At 42.5% G+C, this 24,353-nt stretch overlaps 1 protein-coding gene across 1 annotated transcript in view; it reads left to right on the top strand.

Moving 5' to 3' along the window:
* EIF2D (eukaryotic translation initiation factor 2D) overlaps positions 1-24,353 on the top strand; it is a 115,471-nt gene that overhangs the window by 62,825 nt on the left and 28,293 nt on the right. The window contains exons 11-12 of the mRNA XM_077481165.1: positions 11,924-12,013; positions 17,708-17,803. Coding sequence (XP_077337291.1) covers positions 11,924-12,013; positions 17,708-17,803 — 186 coding nt within the window. The remainder of the gene's footprint in view (positions 1-11,923; positions 12,014-17,707; positions 17,804-24,353) is intronic.

A 24,353-nucleotide genomic window follows, 5' to 3' on the forward strand; every position in this document is an offset into this window, starting at 1 on the left:
ATTAGCATGTCCCATTCTATTCCATATCCCAAAACTAAAAAGATCTTTCCTCATTTCAGGACAGTGGGTGGTGCCATGCAGATCAATCCTTTGTGCCCTGACAGAAATACACCTCCAGAACTTATGGTGTTTAGTGCAAATATAGTCTAATTATATAGAGCGAGCCAATTTACTCCTATAGCTGTTTCAGACAATTTGGCCATCATCAGCGCATTATGAAAACCTGACTTCTATGGAGTACAGTGGAGATACCCTATAAATTGGACAAGGGACTATTATAGGCTACCTAGATCATATACAGAACAAAATATATGAAAGAAAATACTTTATTTTACATATAGGTAAAATAACAAGCGTGGCTAGAGTATACAAAGTCTAAAAACTATTAAAACTCACCAAGTGAAAAAGCAAGGCATTACTTTGATATGGATTAGGTGAAGGGCTGAATCAAAACAGTAGAGATGGTCACTTTGGCGGCCCCAAATGTAGCCATCATCCACTTTGACACCATACTCTGTCAATTCTTAGACTTCTATGGAGTAAGCTTTGGACCCAATGAGACAGTATAACTATAGAAGTAATGTTGAGAAGGGACTAAGTGAATCTAAAAACCCTCCAACGGAATCATTGTGTAACCAGAATTAAGCCGTCTTATAGCAACAGACATTCAAATGTCTCGTTCAATCACTAAAGATTTGACAGTAATCCCCACTGGGGCCACTGTGGTAATGAATCTCCCCAGACACATTCTTGATAATCAATTTAAGGATTAATCAATGACACTGCTCATTCAAACCTTGCCAAATAAGTTTTTCTTTTCTTACATCAGAGCCATAGTAGTTACTATGTGGGTTATAGGGCCACTGATAGGTTATGGACACTGGCACGCCCTGAGGCAAGAAGTGTATTCCCTATATAACCCCTCCCGCTACTGGGAGTCCTCCGTTTTTTTTCGCCAGTGTCTGAGGTGTTGGTCAAGAGTAAAGATGTGCTGTGCTGAGCTCCACTGGAAGAAAGCCATGCTGACCGGATCCGTTCTGATGTCTTTTCATGGGCTAAATGAATGGTACCCGGGCCTCGTGTCCGAAGAAACAAGGTTTTGCTTGCGAATGCTTCTCTTTAGAGAGCTGGACCCTGGGATCCAGTACTTTCTGGTAGTAAGGCCATAACGTTTTTACTGGCAGGGTGCTGTCGCAGGTTCAGGATTTTGGGAAACCTGAGGTTCCCCGGTTCCTGAAGGTTTCCTAAAAGGTCTCGGAGCCCACCGTGGGGTGAATATTGGGTCTTTATCTCTGATAAACCCTGCTGCGAGGAAAAGGTAAGGGAGATTTTCTCAGGAATTTCTCCTTCTATGTATAATGTTGTCATGCCTATGTGTCACCACTGGGGGCTGTATTGAACACTCACGACCTGATGCTGGAAACAGCACAGAAGCCTGTCATTTTCTCCTCTCCTCCGGCCACAGCAGATCCTCTGGTAAAAGGGGGGTCTGCTTCTCTCCCTGTGCACCCAAAAATTGTTTTTTCCCCTTCAAGGCATAGGATGTCAAATTAGTTCCTTTAAAAAAAAAAAAAAAAAAAGAGACCGCAGCCACTCAGCAGAGGATTCCCCCCCTCCCGCCATGCGTGCATGTTCCACAGGACGCCACTCGCGTGGGAAAGCACTTTGCTTTGAAAGGAAAGGGGGGGAGTAATTTGTGCGGGGGGCGTGGCTAATGGCGTCAGACGCCGGCCACACATGCAGGAGGTTGATTTTAGCATTGTGTGTGTGAAGCGGCTGCTGGCTGTGGAGGGACAGAGCAGGAGGATGGCTTGTTCAGGTTAGTGACACAGGCTTTTTTCCCTTTGACAAATTATACTTTATCAGGATAGGATTAATAACAGCTAATGGCGCTGAACTATAGCCGAGTAATGTACTTTCCTTTGCTAGTAGTGCCTCTGCTTTATGCTTCAGGCTATGAATGGTAATGGGACCAGGAACTTCTCTAAAGGGGTCTGTGGTTTTCACTATAAACTGAATCCATTTCCAAAAGAATGTCATCCTCCTCTGAGAGGCATGTGGCTAGTCAGATTGAGCCATCAGGGGAAACTGTTGTTGCATAAAACACTTCAGTCCCTGTATATATCATAGAAAAGTTTTTTCTTCTACCATTTGTAATTTGGAAAGACGATTAATGCTATGATATCTCTCCATAGTGAGGCTAAACATAGCAGATTCCCATTTAGTCCTCAGCACCTTCTTATTGAAGTGCACAAGGCTGGGGATCAGGTAGATCTTCCCAAATATTTGGAAAATACTTGTATCCTCTTCTGAGGATCCTAATATGGAAGGAGTAGCATCACAAGACAGGTTGCTTGTGTACTCCCTTACTCAACCTTTTTTGCTGCCTGCAGCACAGGCTCTTGAGGAACCTACCCCTAATTGGGTTCATTAGAACCTCCCCCATCTGGGGATGTTTTTTCCTATTCATGTATGGCTAAAAAAGTTTATGTAATCTGAATGTGAACATCCAGATAAACAATATTATCCTCCCAATAAATTCTCCACACTTTATCTATGGAAGAGGATTTCTATGAAGAAAATGGGGGGGGGGGGGGGTTCTAGCAATTGATGCTGCAATCGCCTCAGTGAGAGAGTCTTGCATGTCTGGTGGATAATGCACTGATGTTAAAGGACCCAACAGATAAAAAGTTGGAACTTCTTTCTAAAAACAATACTTCTTTAGCAAGTTCAGTAGCGCAGCTGGTTCTTGCTGCAATTGCTGTATCTTAGTCCATTAAGGAACAGTTTCTGGAGATGCCTGATCAGCAGGTCTGGCAATGGGCTGGTGTATCTGACGCACTATGTGTCACAGTAGATGCTATGAAAGACTTTATAATTTAAGCCTTATGGCTTATGCTTGGACTAGTGCATTCTCGCAGTGTTCTGTGGCTGAAAAATTGATGAGCACCGTGTAAAAAGCTCTTAGCCAGTTTTTTCCCTTCATGGTGTACAGCTATTTAGAGATTATCTGAAAAGCCCACAAAGCAGAAGCTAAAGCCTTCTCATAAAGGCCCCCCCCCCCCCCCTCCCTCGTTCGGGTGGGGGGAAAGGTCCTGCAATTCTCAAGATCTGGCAGGAACAATGCAGTTTTTTTTCTCTAGGTTATGACTAGAGTTCAGAGAATTTCCGTCTCCTCGTTTTTTCTAAGGGAAAATGTTCCCAAGGATCCAGAGAAAAAGAAGTCTCTTTCTGGCCTCTGGATCATATATTATCCCAGTTGGTGATATCAGAGGTTCCCTTAGTGGAACAGGGCACAGGGTTTGGCTCAAACCTTTTATGGTTCCAGAGCCAAACGGAGAGGTAAGACCCACTCTAGATCTCGAAGATCTGAATCGGCACTTAAACATCCGATCCTTTCATAATCCGATCGGTTGTGTCCATCCTGCAAGGAGGGTTGTTTTTTTGGCTTTAATCGATCTCAAAAATGCATATCTCTATGTGCCAAATTTTCCCGCTCACCAGAAATCTCTGCGTTTTGAAATATAAAATCATCATTTGAGTTGTAGCCCTGCCATTCGGTTTAGCCACAGCACCACGGGTGTTCTGAAAGATTCTGGCACCTCCTTTAGCCAGATTAAGGGCTCCTAGCCTATTTAGAAGATCTACTTTTAATAGATCATTCAGTCTCGGGTCTAAACCAGAGTCTGATCACAGCTGTAACTACCTGAAATCTCTGGGTTGGATACTTAACCTAGGAAGATCCTCCTTAAAACCATCAAGGAGATTACAGTAATTGGGGCTGGTTATAGATACCATACAGAAGAAGGAATTCTTACCCCAGACAAGAATCCGTTCCATTGTAGGACTAATTAAACTTATCAAAACAATTCCATACCATTCAGATATGCATGAGATTGTTAGGGGAAATGGTGGCCTCCTTCGAGGCCATCCCTTAGGCACAGTTTTTACTCAAAAACTGCTTTAAAGCACCATCCTGTCGGTCTGGAATCAAAAGATTCAGGCCTTGTTTGTTTCCAATACACTTGGCTCCCAACGTAAGTCAGAGCCTAAATTGGTGGTTGTTATCCAGAAAAAGGGAAAATCTTTTTTTACCTGTATCCTGGAAGGTGTAAACAACAGATTCCAGCCTTGTAGGCTGGGTAGCAGTCATGGAAGAAGATTCTGTCCAGGGGAGATGGTCCAGGTTAGAGGACCTTGCCTATCAACTTTTTGGAAGATTTGTCTGGCCCTAGAATCTGGAACGGTCAGACTACGGGACTGTCCTGTAAGGATTCAGTCTGACAAGGCCACAGCGGTGGCTTACATCAATCACCAGGGGGGCACGAGAGGTTGTGCAGCCCAAAAAGAGGTGAATAATGTTCTAGCATTCCTTGTCTATCTGCAATTTTTCATTTCGGGAATAGATAATTGGTAGGCGGGCTACTTGCGTCGCCAACAATTATTTCTGGGAGAATGATCTCTTCACCCGACCTCTTCCTAGCGATATGTCAGAAATTGGGTTTTCTGGACATGGACCTATTCGCGCCCAGATTCAACAACAAAGTTGACAACTTTGTGTCGGGAAGGGATCCACTAGCAGGCGTAATAGAAGCATTATTCTTCCCATGGGATCAGTTTTCACTGATCTATGCATTTCCTCCAGTTCTGTGGGTCCCAGAAGATCTTGATTTACCGAGATCATGACTCTGTCATTATAGCCAGACCTTCTCGCACAAGGAACGGTATTTCATCCTACCTCACAGACAAAAAATTTAACAGGTTCGACTGTTGAATCCCACTTTATAAAAGATCGTGGGTGATTTCCTTTGACAGGGTCTACTTTGATTAATGCCAGGAATCCGGCTTCCAGAATCATTTTACTATAGAGTCTGGAAGGCATATGTTTCTTGGTGTGGATCCAGGGGTTGGCACCCCAGGAAGTATGTCATAGGCAGGATCCCTGATTTCCTGCATATGAGATCTGTAATAAAGCTGGCCTTGTCAGTGTGTTTTTTTTTTTTTTTTTTTCAATGGCCTCTTGCTTCCCACTCTTGGTGTGTAGCTTATTCAGGGGGTAACACAGATTAATCCCCCTATGGGTTAGGCAGCAGTATAACCTGAAAGCGAAAGACTTCCTGTGTTTCTCACTTTTACAGTAAGTATAGAAATCCTATTTGTCTTAAAAACTGTGCTCTTAAAGTGTATATACAGGAAGTCCTCAAGTTGCATACATCTGACTTACCGTATATACTCGAGTATAGGCCGACCCGAATATAAGCCGAGGCCCCCAATTTACCCCCAAAAAAACTGGCAAACTTATTGACTCGTGTATAAGCCGAGGGTGAGACATGCCTGTCCATCCCTGTGTGTGTCCGTCCATCCCTGTGTGTCCGTCCATCCCTGTGTGTCCGTCCATCCCTGTGTGTCCGTCCATCCCTGTGTGTCCGTCCATCCCTGTGTGTCCGTCCATCCCTGTGTGTCCGTCCATCCCTGTGTGTGTGTCCGTCCATCCATCCCTGTGTGTGTGTGTGTCCATCCATCCATCCATCCCTGTGTGTGTGTGTGTCCATCCATCCATCCATCCATCCCTGTGTGTGTGTGTCTCCATCCATCCATCCATCCCTGTGTGTGTGTGTCTCCATCCATCCATCCATCCCTGTGTGTGTGTGTCTCCATCCATCCATCCATCCCTGTGTGTGTGTGTCTCCATCCATCCATCCATCCCTGTGTGTGTGTGTATCCATCCATCCCTGTGTGTGTGTGTGTGTCCGTGTGTGTGTGTCCAGCCTACCTGTGTCCCGAGCCTGTGTCCCGTGCCTTGCCTCCTTGCCTCCGTCCAGTGCCTTGCCTCCTTGCCTCTGTCCCGTGCCGTGCCTTGCCTCCGTCCCGTGTCGTGCCTTGCCTCCGTCCCGTCCCGTGCCGTGCCTTGCCTTGCCTCCGTCCCGTGCCTTGCCAGGATCGCCGCTCTTCGTCGGCGCCTCGGCGGACATTCTACCATTCAAACGCCGCGCCTCCGCCTTCGCCTGTGATAGGCGGAACACTGAATTTCCCAGCAGCCTGTGTTCCGCCTATCACGGACATCGTCTCATCCTCGTCCGTAGTACGAGGATGAGACGATGTCCGTGATAGGCAGAACACAGGCTGCTGGGAAATTCAGTGTTCCGCCTATCACAGGCGAAGGCGGAGGCGCGGCGTTTGAATGGTAGAATGTCCGCTGTCTGTCTGCTCGACACGCTGATCGAGCAGGCAGACAGCGATGACTCGAGTATAAGCCGAGGGGGGCACTTTCAGCCTCAAAAAAGAGGCTGAAAATCTCGGCTTATACTCGAGTATATACGGTACATATGACTCATACTTACAAACTGAGGGAGACAACAGGAAGGGAGAGGAAATCTACCCCTAGGAAGGGAGTTATGGTAAAAAGGTGTTCTCCACTGAAGCTTTATCACCAGTCCTTGTTTCCATGACAAGCCAAAATTTTCAAAATTCAATTGTCACAGGGACAAAGTGAGGTGAAATCTTCTGAACAGGGGCACAGACAGCAAATCAAAGCACTTACAAATTATTTAAATGTATACCTGTTGCAACTTACTATACAAATTCAAATTTAAGAACAAACATACAGAACCTATGCCTGGAATTCCTCCCGTGCAAAGTAGTAGTGAGGTTTCTGTGCTTAGGAAAACCTGTGCCTTCATCCTAATAGCTGTATATCTGCAGTTTGAGATCACTGCTGTTTTTTGTGACTGCTAGCCTCATGAGATTTGGAGTGAGATTTTGTAATGTGCTGCTGGTGTCCAATGTTTTGACATTACTGGGCCACATTGGAAGAAGAGGAGCTGTCTTGGGCCACACATGGAATACACTAACCATAAGGATAGCTGAAGAGCAGAAAAACTTGTATACAGTGGGGAAAATGAATATTTGATCCCCTGCAGATTTTTTAAGTTTGCCCACTTACAAAGAAATGAAGGGTCTATGCTTTTTATCATAGGTGTATTTTAAATGATAGAAACAGAATATTAACCAAAAATACTGAAAAACACATGATACGAATGTTATAAATTGAATTGCAGTTTAGTAAGTAAAATAGGCATTTGATCCCCTACCAACCATCAATAATTCTGTGCCCATGTGCTACACAGATTAGGCGTGTCCATTTAAGAAGGTGCTTCTAATGACAACTCCTTATGTGAATAAAAGACACCTGTCCAACGAATCTTTCTTCTATTCAAGCCCACCATCATGGGTAACACCAACAAGCTGTCAAAAGATGTCAGAGACAAGATTTTAGACCTACACAAGGCTGGAATGGGCTACAAGACCACCAGCAAGAAGCTTGGTGAGAAAGAGACAAATGTTGGAGTGATTATTTGCCAAAGAAAGAAATCCAAAATAGCCATCAGTCGCCCTTGGTCTGGGGTAAGGATGATCATGAGAAGAGTGAGGGATCAGCCCAGAACTACACACGAGAAGCTTGTGAATGATCTCAAGGCAGTTGGGATCAGTCACCAAACAAACCATTGGTAACACAATATTCTGCCATGGATTGAAATCCTGCCGTGCCTGCAAGGTCCCCCTCAAGTAGACACATGAACAGGCCTGTCTACCCAATACACCAGTACCAATGAACATCTAAATTATTCAGAGAAGGATTTGGAGAAAGTGCTGTCAGGTAAGACCAAAATTTAGCTCTTTGACATTAACTCGACTCACCCTGTTTGGAGGAAAAAAAATGCTAACTATAAACCTAAGAACACCATCCCCACAGTCAAGCATGGTAGTGGAAACATTATGCTTTGGGGCTGTTTCTCTGCTAAAGGTACAGGCCAACTTTGCCACATCAAGGGGCCAGTGGACGGGGCAATGTATTGTAAAATATTGGATGACAACCTTCTTCCCTCAGCCAGAACACTTAAGGTGGATTGTGGATTGATCTCCCAGCATTACAATGTCCAAAACATATCACCAAGGCAACAAAGGACTGGCTCAAGAAGAAGCACATTAAGGTCATGGAGTGGCCTAGCCAGTCTCCAGATCTTAATCCTATAGAAAATTTATGGAGGGAGCTACAACTTCGATTTGCCAAGCGACAACCAAGAAACCTTAAGGATTTAGAGAAGATCTCTAAAGAAGAGTGGAGCAAAATGCCTCCTGAGATGTGTGAAAACCTGGTGACCAACTACAAGAAACATCTTGCCTCTGTGCTTGCCAGCAAGGACTTCTCCACCAAGTACTGTTTTGTTTTGGGATCAAATACTTATTTTTACTCACTGAACTGCAACTCGATATATAACCATTGTATCATGTATTTTTTCTGGATTTTTGGTCGATATTCTGTCTCAATCATTTAACCACTTCCCGATAGGAAGCGCGTACAGGGACGTCCCCTCGTTTTAGTGGTTATACCGGGATGATGCCTGCACCTACAGCCCACCTAGATCCTAGACTTAAACCCCATTGAAGATGTATGAAATAACTTGAAGACTGCAGTCCACAAAGTCCCCTTCAAATTTAACTGAACCTGAGCAGTTCTGCAATGAAGAGTGGGCAAATATTGCAAAGTTAATAGAGAAATATCCCAACAGACTAAAGGCTGTAATTAAAGAAAAAGGTGGTTCAACAAAATACTGACATGAGGGGGGTAATCCTTTTTCCAATTCAGTGATTCTGTTTTTGTTTTGTTTTTTGTTGGTGATATATCTCTCACTTCGATGTTATAAGTTGCACTGAGTAAATACAGCTGGATAAAACAAAAACTCTCTTCATTTCAGGCTGAAAAACAACAAAATGTGATTTTATGCTTTATTCAATGTACCAATGAAATATTTCATTTATAAAAGGTTTTATACGTATGTTGCATACTTGGCTTACTCCAAAGTTCACTTTTGTCTCATCAGACCGTAGTAGAACTTCACGCCTCCTGTCAAACTGTAGGCAATATGTAATTTTGGTCTTCTTCAACTGTTCAGATTTACCACTTTCCCATTTTATTATGCAAGTGACATGTTAATCCTAATTTACATTCATCCGTTGCATCTAGCACTACAAAATTTTGACTCCTTGCGATATCTTTTATTTACATTTTTTTTTTTTTTTTTTTTATGAATAAATTAATATAACCTAGCATATATTTGTTAATGCATAGTGTCACTTTTTCTAGTGCAGGGGTGTCCGAACATTTTAGTACGAGGGCCACTTGGGATGTTTGCAAATATTAGCGGGACACACAATAACAAGTTCCATCCCCCCCCCCCCCTCACAAAACCCAGGAATGCCTATCAGTCCCCCCTTACATCCAGGTGTATTCTTCACGGGGGCATATTATAATACACAGACAACTGCCAGCCATCCTCAGTATTTTTAGGGATAGTTGCTGTGGGTCAGATGCAATCTTTGGTGACCCCTGTTCTAGTGAATACCATCCTTGGCATTTGCATTAGGGGAAAAAAAATCATGTTAAAAGGTAAAGTCCTGGTTTTTGATATTTAAGGAAACTACTTCTTTCTACACATCACATTTTTGAACGCAAGTAATAGTCAACAACCCAATGGATTGACAATGCCACACATGGGAAAATGGATTTTAATCGATATTTGGATCATACAATCATAAGTTATTGATTGCATCTCTGTTTCCTCCATGCAGGCTCGTAATCTGATAAGTGGTCACACTCTGAGATTTCCAAAAATCTTGCTTGATGTACCTTAAGTATATCAGACAAACACAGGACAGGCAGTTGATGTGTTTCACAAGTGATAGCTAGCTTGTAAACAACAAAAGTAGCATTCACTAAGCAGGCTATTTAAGGAGTTAGCCCCATTCGGGCACACCCAAAACCACCTGCTTCAGATTGCTAAATGCAAAAAACATTTCAGCTGACATGTTTAAAACATTACAACTTTTAAAATATATGTGTACATATACATAAACGTGCAAATCATAATCTGATTGAAATATGATTAGACACATGACCAAAGCATCAGTGCTCATTGATGCAAAATTATCATTACGTTTACTCCCTGATCAAATCCAATCTAAAGCAATCCTAAATTAACCAGAAGGGAAGTTATGGCTATTCAATTGTTTGCCAGTTCAATTTGATTGAATCACACATCAGTCAGATAATACAGTTAAAGTGTGCATGGCCTTCATTAACCGGTTCCCAACCAGCGCACGCCGATGTACGTCGGCAGAATGGCACAGGCAGGCATATTGGCGTACAGGTACGTCCAATCTTTAATGCCGCTCTGCCATTCGTGAGTGCGCTGCCGGTGCTGGTCGGGACCCCTTTGAGTCCGGTCGCGGGTCCCGCGGACTCGATCATCGCGGGCATAGCCCGATCGGCTCACGGGGTGGCTGAACGAGGAAATTCCTTTGTAAACAACTTTTCCCGTTCTGCATAGCAACTAGTGACGCTGATCTCTGCTCCATGTGATTGGAGCAGAGATCAGTGTTCACTAAATTAAAGCCCAGCCCCCAACAGTTAGTACCACACCCCTAGGAACACTTAACCCCTACACTGCCACCCACTGGTTAACCCCTTCACTGCCAGTGTCATTTACACAGGAATCACTGCATTTATCTAGCAGTGATTGCTGTATAAATGACAATGGTCCCAAAAATGTCCCATGTGTCCGCCATAATGTCGCAGTCACGATAAAAATCGCTGATCGCCGCCATTACTAGTAAAAAAAATAAAAATGTATAAAAATGCCATAAAACCATCTCCTATATTGTAAACGCTATAACTTTTGCACAAACCAATCAAACACTTATTGCGATTTTTTTTTTTTTTTTTTTTTTTTTTTACCAAAAATATGTAGAAGAATACGTATCAGCCTAAACTGATTTTTTTTTTTGGGGGGGGGGATATTTATCATAACAAAAAGTAAAAAATAATGCGTTTTTTTTCAAAATTGACGCTCTATTTTTGTTTATAGCGCAAAAAATAAAAAGGGGTGATCAAATACCAACCAAAAGAAAGCTCTATTTATGGGGAAAAAAAGGAAATCCATTTTGTTTGGGAGCCACGTCGCACGACCGCGCAATCGTCAGTTAAAGCGACGCAGTGCCGAGTCGCAAAAAGTGGTCTGGTCTTTGACCAGCAAAATGGTCCGGGGCTGAAGTGGTTAAGAGGTTTACCTATGTCTAAGCTAGTAGTTTGTAAAAATGCATATGTATGTCAGCTATATACGTTGTTTTTCATTTTGGTAATCCTACCTATAACCCCCCTTAACTTTGGGAACTATTCTTTTGCAAATTTATTAAAAGCATTTTATTACTAAATATTTATAGTTCATACATTTTCAAGATATATGATTTTAGGAAGAGGGATTTTCTAGAGCAAAAGAATAATTCTTAGGTGTTGAATCTAGCCCCCAAAACCTCCACCCACACATTTTCTGCAACCCCACCACTTTTCGCTCTCCTCATGGTTTACTTTTGATACCCCCTTCCCAATCTTTGATTTCTTTGCTGATCATCTAACTTGGTCATAGTTAATGGTCTGTATCTAGTCACGTGAAGAAAGTTGAGGATGAAAAATTACAAGCTATTGTATAGGACATGTATTTCCTAAAGGTAGAAATACTGTAAATCGTGTGTGGGTCATTGATGACTTGTATGTTTTCATTAACTCAATTGACTAATAATGTAGGCTATTCCACAAATCCTTTGCTAAATAATGGATGTGCATGGCAAGTGTGCAGCAAACAAGGTACAAAACACTGGACATGCAGCAAGTAAAAACAAAGTTAAATGTTGAGTATTTTTCTTTTTTAATTATTTTATGTGTATTTGTTTTGGGGCATATTTGATGTATGAACCATGCTAGCCATAATTATTTAATCAGTGACCAGCTTCAAAGCCATTTAAGCCTAGAAAACATATAATCCTTTGTGATTTCATGGTTTACTGTATTTCTTTCTTGATGTTGCAGGAAGGGTGACCTGCTTACTGCAAATGATGTCAGAAGTGTCATCATCACATATGTGAAGACCAATGAGCTGGTTCATTCTGATAACAAAAAGTGAGTATGCTGACAAAATCTGCTGGCTTGTAAACCCACAAGTAAACTGATTCATGTCACAAAGCTTTCTCCTGACTCTGGTGTCCAATCTGTGTGGCACATTGGCCCCTTGTGTGCGACCCTTGAGGCCACTACAGACATTGGTCTGCATTTTGTTTGTTTAGGCCAGTAGAGGAAAAATAATCTTTAGACAGGCTTTTAGTAGTTACTTGGTTTGGATTTTTTTTTTGAAAACTGACATTTTATTGAAATTTCAAGTGAAACAAAGAAATCAAAGAAGGAACAGTAAGGCACAGGTAGTAGAAATAAGCGGTCACAGACCACAGTAAGCAAAGGCAAAAAATACAGCATTGCATCAGCTCAAGCATTACAGTACAATAACACTCATTTACCGGGAGGGTTAGATTCCTGCAGCCTGCTACCGGTCAAATTAACAAACCTTTTTAGATAAAGAAGAAGAAAGAAATGAAAAGGGGAAGTAAAAGAAAGAAAAGCAAAGTAAAGGGCGCCCCCTCCCCCTCCACACTCAGAAGGCGGCTGCCTCCATCTTATCCCAAAGATCCCATACCTTGTTATGTTTGTCAAGCGTGTTATTTAGGGAAGCTGTAAGGTATTCCATACGCCTGACGTCTCTAATTCTAGTGTGTAACTCAACTAGTGAAGGAATCTCCCGTTTCTTCCATTTTAGGGCAATTAGGCAGCGCCCAGCCGTCAGCACGTGGGCTAACAGGAATTGGGAGGATCGGGATAATGTGGCAGGAGGGAGGCCCAGGAGAAACAGCTTGGGGTCTAACGGTATTCGTGCTTCAAAAATGGTACATAATAAGGTCCTAACCATTTCCCAGTAGGGGACGGTTTGGATTTTTTAATATTCACACTATCTTACTTTTTTCAGCTGTCTTTCAATTATGTGTTTTTTCTTCCTCTGATCTTCTATAATGGATCTTGCCTTAAGATAAAAAGATCCTAAGTGGCAGAAGTTATCTTTTAAGAGGCTGTAAAGAGAACAGGTAGAGGAACAGTAATAGCAGTGATCTCCAGCTGTTTCCTGAATCATGTCCCCCTATCTCTGACCATTTCCTGCCACATGTCTGCAGTCCCTGACCATCTGTTTTAGCATGACAGTCAATAGTCTGACCATCTCCTTTTATACAAATAAAACTTCTACACTGACCTCCAACTTAAAGGGGCTTTTCTACCTACCATGAATGCTATAGGATGCTACACTCACCAGCATTGTAAAGTGGGCATTTCTTCACTCGCCAACAATGTTAAGGGCACTTAAGTCAAGTTTTTATTTTGGCAATACTTTTTTTATGTTAAGATTAATATTGTCGCACAGAGCAAGTGTGCTGAGTGCCAAATACTCTTGTTATGCTGCATTCTTAATTCTTTTATTTAAAATCTCCTATCATTTAGCCCCACATTTATACTTCAATGTTTTCAGGTAATTTCCTATGCCTTATTATGCCGTATGCCGATTGAACTCACATTTAATGGTGTTCCAGGTCAATCGCCACTTGACAGAGCCAGTTATCTTTAGTTGACTGCGAGGGTGGCATTGTTTCCACTGATCACCTATGTAGGGGGATTTTTACCAGTGACCCCAACGGACTATTCTTAGCAGGTATTCCCTGAAGCCTGCAATTTTTTTCAGTAGTTCATCTGGGGTTAAATAATTGAGAAGGGTTGCTCTATTTGAAGTCTGTTGCCGTTAAAATTCTTCAGTTTGTAAAACTTTTTATTACCTGGAAGGAAAAAAGAACATCATATTAAAGGACGAGTGTTTTTAATCCTGATAAAAGGTGGCTTAATATAAGAGATGTCAGGGTGATCCCATACACTTCTATTGTGGATAGGGCCGATTTCTCAGTATCGCCAGAAAGGTCTGAGCCAGCAATATAGAAACTAGAACACCTTTTCCTATAGGGTCATTCTTATTGGAGTCTTATACAGCTCAAAAGTCAGAGATCTCCCATCTTGTCCACAAGACCTTTTTAATATTCACTTTGGATTATTATTATTTTTTTTTATTTTTATTTTTTAATTTGTGCAAAATGAATGCCGCAACCTGCTCACATGAGTTCTAAGCACACTCGGTCACCTTTCACAACAGAATCTTATTCTGATGCTGATGGACGTTCCCTTCCATGTGTGCCTCAGGCCCCATCTCATTCTCAGATTCAGAGGTAGAGTCTAGACTTCCCTTCCTTAGGAGCCTGTATCTTAGCAAGTTCCATATCACAGGCCTAGGGTCTTCTAAAGCTGTTGCTCCTTAGACCTTCTTGATACAACTGAAATGTAAATCCTCCCTGTATGTGAAAGAGTGTTTTCCCTTTGAAAATAAATTTATGGATATGTGGTCTTCATCCAAAGTAGATGTTTCAGGCATTCACGTTTAAAAATATACAGTCAGGTGGATGATAATTTTACCTTTTAGCCAGTGTGCACAGCACAGTGAACTGTGAGCGTTGGCGGAGCTTTTGTCAAGTTTTGTTGATGCTTTTCAAGCACCATCCATCTCCAGTTTGGGAGTGTTAAACCTATATCTTAATGACAGTGCTGTCACTTTAAGCAAAATGTTACCCCCAACAACTTGATAAAAAAATTTCTTTAGCAAGGAACACACATTCTACATTAATAATTATGCTACCAAAATGAGTGCGTTCTGTAAATTGCATCCAGCATTGCTAATGTTTCTTCTTGCTGGAGGCTGTCATCATAAAGCAGAAATAAACCCATCAATTTAACAATTTCAAAAAAGTTACATTCCTGGAATGACTATTGCTAATGTCACAACTGCTAGTGTCCTCAACTAAACTTTGAAACTGTCAAATGACTGGTGTCATAAATGATCACATGTGCAGCACCATGGCAGTTGCAGATCAAACAGAAGCAGCTTCCTTGGGTGTAAAGGATAGGAGGGTTTAATTCTGCTTTAAGGCTGTCAGCAGATCGGCCTCTACAAATTCTGCAGTGCTGGAAAATAGTGAGCAACTGAGCATGTGCAGAACAGGATGAGACAGTTTATTACTGGATTTTAAACTGTATGTACGCTTATTTTTAATGTTTTACATGGATCACTTCAGGCTGGCCCCTTTTGCAGGTATAGCTAACAGGATTTAATTTTCTGAGTAAAGTTCCATTTTAAAACGGGCTGGTAGCAGGCTTCAGTAAGCTTTAGCAAAACTTGACAAGCCTGCTATTGGCTTACTTAAAATGACAGTCAGTACTCCCATTAGTAGTCCTGTATGTCATGAATCCTGGTATCTGCCTATATATGTTATAAAAACAAAACAAAATGTTAAAGTGGTTGTAAACCCTCACCTATACTCGGGTGAAGTGATTGGACTCGGGTGATACAGAAAGGTGAAACAAATCCACCTTCAAGTGGATTCTCCAAGTTCAACCTATTTATTTGAGTCATATGTCCTATACATCCTTGCAAAACTCAGAGATGAAAAGGAATTTTCACACTCACAAAGCGGGGGTCAGGGAACCGCAGTTGCACACTGCACACTTGTGGTCAGAAGTCCTCTTGTTGATCTTCTCAGCCATCCTCCTAAAACTTACCTACCTGCTTTTACAGTTGAGAGGTTGTTTGTTTATCCTACTGGATCCTTTAGGGCCCTTTCACACGGATGTGTCTGTGTACGGGCTCCGCTTTGCTCAGCAAGGGATCGCTCTATTGATTCCTGCAGAGAAGGCAGATGACAGGTATGTCCCTGCACACTGTGCAGGGACGGACCTGTCAGAGTGCCGTTCTCTATAGGGGATCGGATGAAGATGGACCGTAGAGTCCGTTTTCATCTGATCCGCAGACAGGTGGAAAAATGGGGTTTTCCTCCTTCACATTTTTTTGGATCGGAGTGGGTCGGATGTCAGCAGTGACATGTATAGGTCTATGGAGCGTCCATTCAGGTCTGCCTAAAAAACTGACAGGCGGCCTGAACGGTCCATCTGTGTGAAAGAGCCCTTACAGGTTTTTCTCTTAGCAGTTTGGAATCTCCGCTTTCCCCCTGCAACTCTACTCTAATTTGGTGCATCTTTATTTGTTCTTTCTGGCATTACAAGCAGAAAGGGCCCTAGTGGTGGACTTTTAAGGCACGTACAATAAGTAAAAATATATAGGGTATAACAGATTAATTAATTGTAAATATCATAAACATATGTAGCAAAATGCATTAAACAGCATGGTCACCAGTATGTATACAGTGCAGTGGTCTATAGTACTTTTGCACCCTACACATTTCGGAGCGCCCGCGTCTCCTTCCTCGGGGAAAGTATTTAGCAAAAAGCATTTGTATTCAAGATAAAATACTGAACAGACATTCCATGGTGTTTGTGGTTAAAAACAACAGAACAAGACAGGTGTGTAGTAAGGTAAGAGTATTTAAGGGGTTTTACTCCCATGTTTTTCTCAAAGACAGAATAGAAAAAGATACAGAATCATTGCAAACCTGAACAGACTAAACAAGTACCTCAAGAAAAAGTGCCATAGGTAACTCATTTGCTCTCACTGGATCTGCTGGATGCTTACCTGCATGTTTCTATTCATCCAGCACATGAAATAGATTTGACATTCAAACCCAAAAAATGCTTACAGGAATTCAGGGTCATTGCCTGGGATAATGAGAAATTGGCCCGATCCCTTCCAAAGTGTGTGTGTGTGTGTGTGTGTGTGTGTGTGTGTGTGTGTGTGTGTGTGTGTTGTGCAAGGTCCATTTTGGCAAATTAAATCTGAACCCATCTCGCTCTGTAATCTTCATAGGTTACAGAACAAGGCACATTATAGTAAAGGATTTACTATAAAATCATTTCCTCTGTGGGGTGAATTATAGCTCTCCAGGAGAGGTGTCTGTCTGGCAAATCATGCAGACCTTGGGTCTTATGACTGCTGCCATTCCAGAGCAGTATCGGCCGGGCTACATCCCGAGGAGTTTTCTGTTAGAGAGATGGAATTGGAAGCTCAAAGGATGTGACATTGTTGCATCCTTAAAAAGGAAGTAAATCCTGAATAGGAAAAACATAGTGGGCTAGTATGCATCACATACTAGCCCATTATGTGACACTTACCTGCAAAGGAAGCCCGCACTGTTCCCTCTGGTGGCCACATCCATCTTTGTCTCTTTTTCCTTCCGGGGCCGTGCACTCTGGCTCTGTGACTGGCCAGAGCTGCGTGACGTCACTCCCGCACATGTGCGTGGGAGCCGTCAGTCCCAGCACTTGTGAGTGAAGAAACGGCACGGAGGTCCGTTTCTTCACAGAGCATGCACGAGGATATCCTCGGCGCACTACATGGTAAATATCCTAGGCTTACCTATAGGTAGTGAAAAAATCTCCTAAACGTGTGCCATTTAGGAGATTTTTCCACTACCTATAGGTAAGCCTTATTGTAGGCTGGCCTATAGTTAAAGGTGACAATCGGGGGTTTACAACCACTTTCAGTTGAGATTTTGATTGTACAGTACAGGACACAGGCTGAATATTCATAGATCTTGGGGATATAGGCAGCTATTTTCCGATGACCTAACTGCATATACTATAGGATGTACTTTTTACAATTTTGGCTGGAATGTAGTTGTAACCAGAATTCCGGTAACTAGACTAGCTGTATTTAAAAATGTCTTTTTTATTCTGTTTTAATAAATATGACTGTTCTAATTGATTAAGCTGATATAATTCCCCCCCCAGCTTTGTAACAGTTGACCCTGTTATATGTGACTGCTTGCTGAATGCATCTGAAAAACATGACCTCCTCCTTCTCAAGTGGGATGACTTGGTTACAAGGTACAGTTCAGGATTATTTTCTTTAAAGGCTGATTGAAGTGAAAAAGTATGTTGTGTTTGTGCGCATGCACATTTTATCACTTTATAACATCTAAATATTAAAGATGTCCAGTTTTGTCTACCTTTGCAGTTAGCAAATTTGCTTCCATGACAATAATCTGCTATTAACTACCAGCGGGTTTCTTTGTTTAAAACTTGTGGCCTACATTTGTACAACGAGGCCCTATGTGATCAGTAATGGACATATGGAACAGCATGGTTCCTGGATTTGTCTTTTTTTACACGGCTTCCTTTAAAGCATGAATCCTTGCATCTGTCCATCCCTTTTTTTTTTTTTCCTTTTATGCATCTGTCCATCTAAAAGCAAATTTAAAAAAATTGCTCAGCCTCCTTTTCCTCCTCAGGCCGGTACTGTCAACCAAATCTCATATAGTGCAAAGTATATAGGGAGTGTCATGTTTAGTTTTGTATGTAATTTTAATCAATAAACATTTGATAGGTTCCACTGATGAGTGCAGATTTTTACCGTTACTTTGCATTCATTCTATAAAGGTTTTGATTGGTGTGGAGCAGTATTTTACTCACAGTGCAGCATTTATCTGGGACTTAAGTTTGTCAGACTTGGAGCTAGATTTCATTTCTGAAACTGAAAGGAGACTAAATAATATAATAATATGCGTCATTTGCACTGTCCACTGTCATGCTATTCCTGAAGGTTTAAGATGATTTTTCTCCATGGATGAATCTCCGTAAATGGGTTTTAATTTAGCATCAGACTTATCTTGGGAGAAAGAGAGCAATAGAATTAGGCCATACACCCCCAGTTCAGTTTACCCCAGAACCCTCGAGCATCGCAAATTTTTGGACCCAAATCGTGACTTATTAAAGTCTATGGAACTTGAAAAATCAAGTCCCCATTTTGAAGGCTTATATGCAAGTTATAGGCTATAAAAAGGGTATGGGGGCCCGGGTAGTACTATGGGGACATTTATCGATGCAAAAAAATAGTTTAACCCCTTCAGCCCCAGGAGGATTTGCCCCCTTAATGAGGCGATACTGCGTCGCTTTAACTGACAATTAAGTGGTCATGCAACCCGGTACCCAAACAAAATTGACGTCATTTTTACCTACAAATAGAGCTTTCTTTTGTTGGTATTAGATCACCTCTGCGGTTTATATTTTTTGCGCTATAAACAAAAACGACCAACAGTTTACTTCCTGCTTTAATACATAGCTAAAAAATATATATAAAAAAAACAAATTTATTCATCAGTTTAGGCCGATATATTTTCTTCTACATATTTTTGGTAAAACAAATCGCAGTAGGCGTATATTGATTGTTTATCAAAAAAAATGGCCAACGGGCTGTCTCTCCTTTAGTGTCATGCCAGCGCAAGGCTGGATGGGACCTTGGCTACACTGGGCCTCATCTTCCAGTCCCCATTCAATGATAGTCTCCTAGGCAGTCCACCAGCTGCATCCGACCAACAGTCATATGAAGAGTTTTTCACACAACACATCTCATGGGGGATTGCATGTATGCTCCTGGTTTCCTTTTGGGTCCTTTCCTCAGCTCCCATGCCAGACTTGCCTATCTGGCCAAGCCCCAACGTGGTATCGCACAGTCCCAATATCGGCTTATATAACATTGATGCACTTGCTCCTGATGAGTGGATAGAAGTCCACGAAACGCATCAAGCCCATTTTTGATGCATCCATTTCATATCAACAATTTTAGATGGTTTTACGGTTGTACTAATCCTGATAAAGTGTTAATGTTTACTCTAACTGGGGGATTATGATGTACAATATTCATTCTGTGTGTCATGTTGGCTACAATTTATACTATGTATATTGATACTTTATATGCTTCTATGCATGTTATACTGTTCTAATTATGCCATTATTTGGTTTATTAATAAATATACAAATGATTACATGTATGTGGATTAGTTTGGCTCCACCACACGCACCTCATTCAAAGTCCCACCCTTCCCCTCTTTTTTTGCATATATGAATTTGTTTGTGCAAAAGTTATTGGGTCTACAAACTATGGGATAGATTTAGGGACTTTTATTTATTTTTTCTTTGTTTTTACTGGCAATGGTGGCAAGCTGCGATTTTTAGCAGGACTGTGGCGGACAATTCTTACCCCAAATGGCACTTTTTGTGGGCCAGTGACATTATTACATTGATCAGTGCTATAAAAATGCACTGACCAATGTAAAAATGTAACTGGCAGGGAAGGGGTTAACACTAGGGGGCGATCAAGGGGTTAAGTGTGTTCCAACTGTGGGCTTTCTGGAACATGACAGAGATCACTGTTCCTGATTACTGGGAACAGTAGATCTGTCATGTCATCTGACAGAATGGGGAATCGCCCTGTTCTGCCTCTCCTCACTGCGATCGCACGCCCGCTATCCTCCTTGAATGGACCGAAATACGGGTACACCGTTTCGTGCAGGAGAGCTGAACTGCTGCAGTATATCTGTCTGAGCTTATTGGCTAGTGGTTAAAAAAGATTGATTTTAAAGGAGCAGTGATTTTAATAATGCTTAACCACTTCAATAACAGGCACTTATGCATCTTCCTGCCCAAGCCAATTTTCAGCTTTCAGCGCTGTCACAATTTGGATGACAATTGCGCAGTCATGCTAAACTGTACCCAAACAAATTTTTTATCATTTTTTTCCCACAAATAGAGCTTTCTTTGGTGGTATTTGATAACCTCTGTGATTTATTTTTTGTTTTTTGCGCAACAAATAAAAAAAGGCCAAAAATTTAGAAAAAAAAGCTTTTCTTTTTTTGTGTTAATGTTTTGTAAATAAGTACGTTTGCTTCAATGACGGGCACTGATATGGCTGCACTGACGGGCACTGATAAGGCAGCACTGATAAGGCGGCACTGATGGGTACTTATGGGTGGCACTGATAGGTGGGCACTGGGCATGGATGGACACTGATGGGTGGCATTGCTGGGCATCACTGAATTTGTGCCATAGAGGTGCCAGTCAGTGCCTATTTGTGGGCACTGGCATATGTTGGGCATTAATTTGCACATGTGGATTGCTATGGGGGATATACCTGGGCATCTACATGTTAGGTGCTTCCCTGGTGGTCCAGTGTGGGCATCCGAGTGGGGGGGGGGGCTGCGCTGATAAACAATCAGTACAGACCCCCCCCCCCTGTCAGGAGAGCCGTCGATCGGCTCTCCTCTACTCGCATCTGTCAGGCACGAGTGAGGAGAAGCCGATCAACGGCTTTTCCTGTTTACATCATCATTGGACACGGCTGATCATATGGTAAAGAGGCTCTTTACCAAGATCGGTGTACCGGTGTTTCAGACTGACACACCACACCACCGATCACCATGATACGTGCCGCCAAGGATGCACTGCGGCTGTTATCCTGCTGGACGTCATATGACGCCCAGTCAGGATAACTGAACCACCGCCTGCCATCATTCTGCTATAGGCCGGGCTGGAAGTGGTTAAAGTGAAACAATAAAAATGAAAAATTCCTTTAATTATAGTGCCTGGTTGGTCCCCTTAGTCTGCCTGTAAAGTAGGGCATCTATACTATTTATAGAACCTGCTGCAGCAAAACTAACATATATAAAGAAAACTAAATGACATTTAGCCTGGGTTCACACTATTGCTATGCGGGAACAAGCGCAATTCCGGTGCCGGTTCCTACATCGTATCTCCCTCGCAGGCAGTTCACACTGCCCTCTGCGAACTTCTGTGGGTCTAAAAACAAAGTTAATGACGACCCCGGATCGGTTCACAGATCACAGTGCGAACTGGAACTTTGGACAGGAATTGGATCCAATTCCAGTGTGGGGGGAGGCTCCTGCACCTTTTTTTGTGCAACTCTAATGCGAGTTCAGCCATACAACTGTATGACTGAATTTGCATTGCACAGACATCGTATGTGATCGTCATAGCAATGCTGTGCGAATCACATGCAATGTCTGTGTTTGCATATGTGTGAACCCAGGCTTAAATTGATTTTCCCTGCAAGCTTTATTTATTTTGTAAACAGCTTGGGGAGCCAGTCTGTATGACGAGGCCACAATGTAGTGCACTTGGACCAAGATTAGAGATATTTTGGATAAATTCTGTTTTTTCTTTGGTAGACTTCGAATGGAAATCACAACATATTTTTACACCACAGTGAACAAGCCTTATGTGAAGTAGCCAAATTATAGTACACTCAAGAGTAACCATTTTTTAGATAAAGTCTGTCATCTCTTTCGCAGACTTTGGATAGAGTAACAGTTTAGGAAAATGTGGGCTTTGGCTGTTGGCGGTGCCTTCACACCGTAACCCTATAGAGGCACTCTTGGAAAAATCATGTCCAATAATAACCTCAAAAGAGAAGTTTCATAATACATTTATAAAACAAATTTTAAAATTGCTATATCCTCTCATCTCTCCATCTTCTTCCTTCTCTTCTACACCTTGTATATACAATATATCATTACACCTTTTTAGAACTTCTCCAATATGTCCAGACAATGCCCCATCAATATATTCTTCTGTTTTGGGGAGCTGCATGTTCATGTAACCATCCATAGGGACCAAGTATCCCTTGTATTCCATACAACACTTCAGTTTCACTATTACTGGCCTGACCAGTAAGGCCGTTAAGGAATGGTTTTGGGTTTAGTGGCAACTTCGTTCTGCTGCTGAAGACACTGCTGATCTATAGACAGGAAAGGAAGAATAAATTCAGAGGAATGCTCTGAGAACACACCACTGGAGAGAGCAGGAAATGGCTAGAGGTACGCTTGCTGAAAGCAAGAATTGGCACCTGTCAAACAGTTGCGGAAAAATTGGGCTGTGGGTTTTGGTGGTGCCTTCACACTGTAACCCTATAGAGGTACTCTTTATAAAAGCAAGAATTGGCCTAGCTTTAAAAAATTTAAATGATATGCACCTGTCAAACAGATGTGAAAAAATGTGGTCCTTGGATGTTAATTGTAACCATGAAACCTATACCAGAAAAATACTTCAAGATAAAATCAACACTCACAAAGCTAGGCAGCCTAGACAGTCTGGCAGAGATTTCAGATCCCAAAATAGTTTTAAGCAGCGACATCGACATCAGGGGCTTGATAGCTGTTGCTAATCCAGGACTGATTCATTTTGACAAATGTCAGCTGGTCAACGGAGTCTGTGGACAGACCCGTTCTTTCATCTGTCACAAAACCTCAGATAGCACTGAATGCCTATTTGAAAAGCATGCTGGATGCAGGGCAGCTCAATTGCATTCTGGGCAAGTTCTGGCTAGTAACCCAGTTCATGACCCAGTAACCCAGTGAATCGTCCATGTCTGTTTTTGCCCCTGGGTGCCAAGAACTAAAAAAATGCTTAAACTTATCACAAAAATGACCTTTTCCATGAGACTGTAACCTACCAGAGTCTGGAAAGGTTTAACATAAATTCCTCTATAAGGCACCCCTAACCACTTGCCGTCCGCCCACCGTCAAATGACAGAGGGCGGCTCTCGTTCTGGGTGGATGTCATATGATGGCACCCAGAACGGCCACTCTTGCGTGCTCCTGGGGGCATGCAAAACGGTGATTGCGGGCGCGCCGTCTTGCTAGGACATGGTGCAACCCCGATCTCTGTAAAGAACTGCGGGCGGCTCTTTAACCATGTGATCAGCTGTGTCCAATCACAGCCGGTCACATGTAAACACAGAGATATACCGGTAATCGGTGCTGCTCGCCTCACACTGACAGAGTGTGAGGAGAGGAGAGCCGATCAGCGGCATCTCCTCGCAGGGGACATCTAGGCATGTAATCTGATTACAATAAAGCGCCCACAGTGCCAGCAAACAGTGCCCACAGTGCCCACAAGTGCCAGGGATCAGTACCCATTAGTGATGAAGAAAATGATAACAATTTCACATGATTACAGTGTAGCAGGACCGCACAATTTTCATTCAAAGTGTGACAGCGCTGAAAGCTGAAAAATGCCCTGGGCAGGAAGTGCCCTGTATTGAAGTAGTTAGACAAGTGCCAAAGTTGAGTTTCACCTGCTGGCCATGTCACAAATCAGGCGGTTTATGGGCAGGTGGAATTCCCGCCGGAATTTCAGCGAACCGAACACTGGCTGTGTATGACCACCTGAAATTGCCATTGGCAGCTGAGTAAACAGGAAGTGACGTCATGCTGTCGCTTTCGTGTTTACAATTAGCCGCTGGAAGCGGCGGATGTGAGATCGGTGCTCCTGATTGAGCGGGAGCACCGGTAAGAGCGGCGGGAGGGGGGACGTCCCCTCCCGCTCCTTCGGCATAACAGCCAAGTGGCTTTTAGCCGCATCGGTTGTTATGGCTGGAAAGGCAATCGCCCGCTCAGAAAAACGGTACTGGGATGATGCTTGCAGGTGCGGGCATCATCCCGGTATAACCCCTGGAAGCCAAGTACACACATCTGCGTACGCTCGGCGGCAAGGGGTTAAAGATATTCTGGGTTTCTTATTTTGCCAAATGAGTTTTGTGATTAAGGTTTTAATAATTCTAAAGTACGCCGGGGGGATATAA

Source organism: Lithobates pipiens, unplaced genomic scaffold (genome assembly GCF_037356315.1).
Source record: "Lithobates pipiens isolate NorthernLeopardFrog02 unplaced genomic scaffold, aLitPip1_a1.2 Scaffold_16, whole genome shotgun sequence".
In the NCBI taxonomy this organism is placed as follows: Eukaryota; Metazoa; Chordata; class Amphibia; order Anura; family Ranidae; genus Lithobates; species Lithobates pipiens.